Here is a 4083-nt window from a genome sequence, read left to right as displayed (position 1 = left end):
CACACACACACACACACGCACACACACGCACACGCATGCCTCACATCAGCACCTTTTATTTTACATAATGCTAATGTGAAAAGCATTTATTGCGCTGACTGTGTCAGCAGTAAATGCAGTGGAATGAATGTGTGTGTGTGTGTGTGTGTGTGTGTGTGTGTGTGTGTGTGTGTGTGTGTGTGTGTGTGCGCGTGCTCTGATGATGGATGACTCTCTTGTGGCCAAGACCAACCCTGAGGTCTGATAAATGGTCTCATTGCTGAGACTGTCATTTTCTGGATGGTATTCCAGTGTGCATCCTGATAATTTGGACTCGCATGAATCACTGATGAGGCATCGGGGTATAAACCAATACTCCTGACAGCAGAACGTCCACTCAGGGAATAATTACACAACCCTGTAGAGATTCACGCAAATGCTTGTGTCTATGGGTATTTTAGATGTACACCAAGAGAAGAAAAAAGGTCATTTTCTAAACCATTACACTTTGATGAGCTATAATGTGATGTATTTGGGTCATTTGTGTTACTGAGGATGTTCGATCCCATTGTGATCTTTGTGTCAAGAGTTTGGATCAACACCTTTGTTGAGCATATCTTTTAGGTTTTGGCAACTCTTTTCACCCTGAAAGAAAGTCACAGTGTTTGATTTGCACCATAGTTTAGGTGCTTGGTTTGTTTTACTGAGTCAGTTCTTGCTTTGCATTATAACCATCAGTCAGTTAATCTGTCAGTAAGGAGCAGACAATCACTATAGTACTTTTTGTATTATTTTTTTTGTCTCTTTTACTGCCTGTCCAGTATGTTTACCCAAAAAGCTGTTTTAATGTCTGGGAATTTATGTAGACAATCAGGGTTCAGTAAACATGAGGACTTTTTAATTTTTCACGTGAAACATTAATATTGCCCATTTGATGAAAGTCAGGGAATCGCTGCCTGTGTGCTCATTTGTCTGTCAGTTAGCAAATTATCTCATGAAACAACATAACATTTTAAGAAAATGTTCAGAAAGTAACAAGTGGTTTCAAATCTCCAACTAACATTTTGAGTTACCACAATTCATAATGGAGGCTARGGCTAATGGCTATAACTCAGTCATATTTATAGATATCAAGCTCAAATTCGGTGTAATAGTAGCTGAGAGTCATCCCTAATACATACTTTCAGAGCTAACAAATCAAGCAAAGTGGTTAAAACTATAGCATGCTACATGGTGGGAGACACACATTCTTTCAAGGAACACTAATTTTAATTTAACATGAAATAAAAAGACTTGGCATGCTCTAATATTTGTTCATGTAGGCTTTTAACAACTCAAGAACTCAGTCATACAAATATATAAATACAGTACTCAGCTCCAGAATTGATAATCATGAGATCACCAGATCCAGAGCTGAAAATAGTCACCACAAAGTGCACCATTTATTTCATTAAAGCTTGATAAAAACACATTGTGTTATTGTTTGAGGAAATTATGGAGCCTTTATAAAATAATTAAAATTAGCAATTTGGAGGAGTAGAAGGGCTGAAGGCTGCAAGACAGAGGGACATGTTGATGTGATTTTTTAAACGAGACTATTTCCTTTCTTTCTTCAAACAAGAATGCAATCACTTGCTTTAGTTAATAGATGCACCTTGATCAGTAATTACGTGTAAGAAAAGCTACATGGGAGCACAGCTGCACAAAATAGGTCTAATCTGTAGTACTGAATACTCTATTTCTAGAGGCAACCAGATAAAGCGCAGGAAAGAGGGATGTCAGGAATGGAAGTAAGGAAATAAGGAAGGAGCGAGGGACGAAAAGGACAGAGAGAACAGACTAACCTCTCTCCACCTCATTGGTAGCAGCTGCAACCGTAAAAAAAGATGACAGATGATAAAAAATAACACAGCAAGAAAGAAAAAGACACAGGACAGCAAAACATCCAAAGACAGAAAGGGAGAGAAAGAAAACACAGCCACAAAGATCAGCAGTCAGAGGTGGTTAGCACAGTGCAAAAAGCAGACAAACGAGTAGCAACAGACCAGTGTTAGTGACATAAAGTACCATCTGTCTCCACTGTGTTACTGTGAAAACAAAATGCACTTTATATGTGTTTGTATGGCTTAAAATAAAAGTTAAAAATGAACTGCAAGAACATTCATYATTAACTAGTTTTAAAAATAAAAGCTCAGTTCATTTCCCCCTTTAGACAATTAGAGACGAAAGTTGAAGCACAGTTACATTTTAATTTTTTTTTAGTTAAGATAGAATTCATTAGATCAGCTGGGACAGTTTCACGTTTCAGTGTTCAGAGTTCATACTGAAATAAATGAGATGAGAATATGTTATGGCAGAAAACATGCTGACATCCTGTTTGGGGCTCTTCCTCAGCTCTGTGTTTGTTACCTGTGTATTCTGGTGAACACATGCATGTGTAGTTATTGATCCCATCAACGCAGGTAGAGTTGTTCTCACAGTCATTGTCTTCACAGTCGTCAATGTTGATCTCACATGCATCACCTTCAAAGCCCTCTGGACACACACACCTAAAACATACACACACACACACACCTGTGAGTAAAAAACATTACTACACACAGAAAATACACAGGAAATATAATAATACTTTGTATTGTTTTTTTTACTGGTTAGGTTGATGATTTCATGAATGTCGAGAAATAATCCATGTGATGTTACACAAACAAACAAACAAACAAACAAACAAACAAACAAACAAACAAACAAACAAACAAACAAACAAACAAACAAACAAACAAACAAACAAANAAACAAACAAACAAACAAACAAACAAACAAACAAACAAACAAACAAACAAACAAACAAACAAACAAACAAACAAACAAACAAACAAACAAAACATTGTAGGGAAAAGCAAGGTAACCAAAACACAACCCTGAGGGACTCCACATTTCTACAGGTTTTTGTAAAAAGGTTTGATTGAAAGGTGAGGCATGAACCTTCTGGGAGCAGTACCTGAAATTACCACAGAATAACATGTCCTATGCTTCATAATGTTATATGATCAGCATTATCAAAGGCTAATAAATACCAGAACTGCAAACTTTCCAGAGTTTGCAAACATTGTTATGTAAAGTAAAATGATATTTTCAGGACAACACCTTTTAAAAACAATCAAAACTAACATTTATCCAATATGCTATTCTGATCTATAAAATTGAAAAGTTGTTTGGAATCTGCTTTTATCCAAAGTATGAGAAATGAACAGGTAGTTTGGGTTTGTAGTTAAGTCGCTTTAACTTGAAAAAACAAAAGAATGAAACTATGAAAAGATTCATGTAATGTTATTAGTTTTAATAATTACCTAATCACTTGACCAACAAGGCTTGTTATAGATTAATATTTGGGGAACATTTGGGTATAAAGTTGCATGTGCCTGCACAACACTGACACAGAAACACCATCCATACCCACTCCTAGAACAGTCATTATCTGCTAAAATATTCTAAGCTTACATGGATAAGCCTCAGCTCAGAAACTATTACTCAACCCCACAAACACAGACACAGTGCTATTATAAGTGGCCTAATGAAGAGCTCTTATGTTGTAAACACTCTTGAGGTTCAATGTCTTATTAAACAGTCAATGACAGCTCTTCACAATGCTTATTTTCCACTAAGCAAATACAATCCCATAAAGRGAGATAATATGAGAGGTAACAGAAAAGACAGAAATACACAGGAGATGCAAGATGAGTCAGAAAATCTGGGATTTTGGATCTGTCTAATTGTCTAATTGTTAACAGACAAACAGTAGGTTGCCTCGTTCTGGCAATAAACGTCTTAATGAAGTGATGACAATATTCTCACCAGGGTCAATGAGAATACAAACAAACCCTGAGCCACCTGGCTTCTTTTTAATACAATTAAATTTTTAATTGATTTGTCATTTTATGTGTAGTTTGTCATATTTGCTTGTGTTTGGCTATGTCTTTTATTTTTGTAGCATTATGTAAATTTTATTTTTTTAATGTAAAAATTGTTTTTAGCTCCATCCTTACCTCATTCTTTCCCATAATGCATCTTAATCCACACTTCACGTTTCCCAGAGCAGCATTTAAG

General features: G+C 36.0%; 1 protein-coding gene across 6 annotated transcripts in view; it reads right to left on the bottom strand.

Annotated features, from left to right (window-relative positions):
* The window catches only part of slit2 (slit homolog 2 (Drosophila)), an 89450-nt gene that overhangs the window by 6474 nt on the left and 78893 nt on the right, over positions 1–4083 (bottom strand). For 4 of the 6 annotated variants that reach the window (XM_014013233.1, XM_014013235.1, XM_014013237.1 and 1 more), the window contains one exon: positions 2389–2528. In XM_014013233.1, coding sequence (XP_013868687.1) covers positions 2389–2528 — 140 coding nt within the window. Of the gene's footprint in view, positions 1–1823; positions 1848–2388; positions 2529–4083 lie in introns of all 6 variants that reach the window. The other 2 variants (XM_014013232.1, XM_014013234.1) reach the window with 1 other exon arrangement.

This window comes from Austrofundulus limnaeus, unplaced genomic scaffold (assembly GCF_001266775.1).
Source record: "Austrofundulus limnaeus strain Quisiro unplaced genomic scaffold, Austrofundulus_limnaeus-1.0 Scaffold99, whole genome shotgun sequence".
Classification (NCBI taxonomy): Eukaryota; Metazoa; Chordata; class Actinopteri; order Cyprinodontiformes; family Rivulidae; genus Austrofundulus; species Austrofundulus limnaeus.
This window is presented reverse-complemented; position numbering and strand designations above follow the sequence as displayed.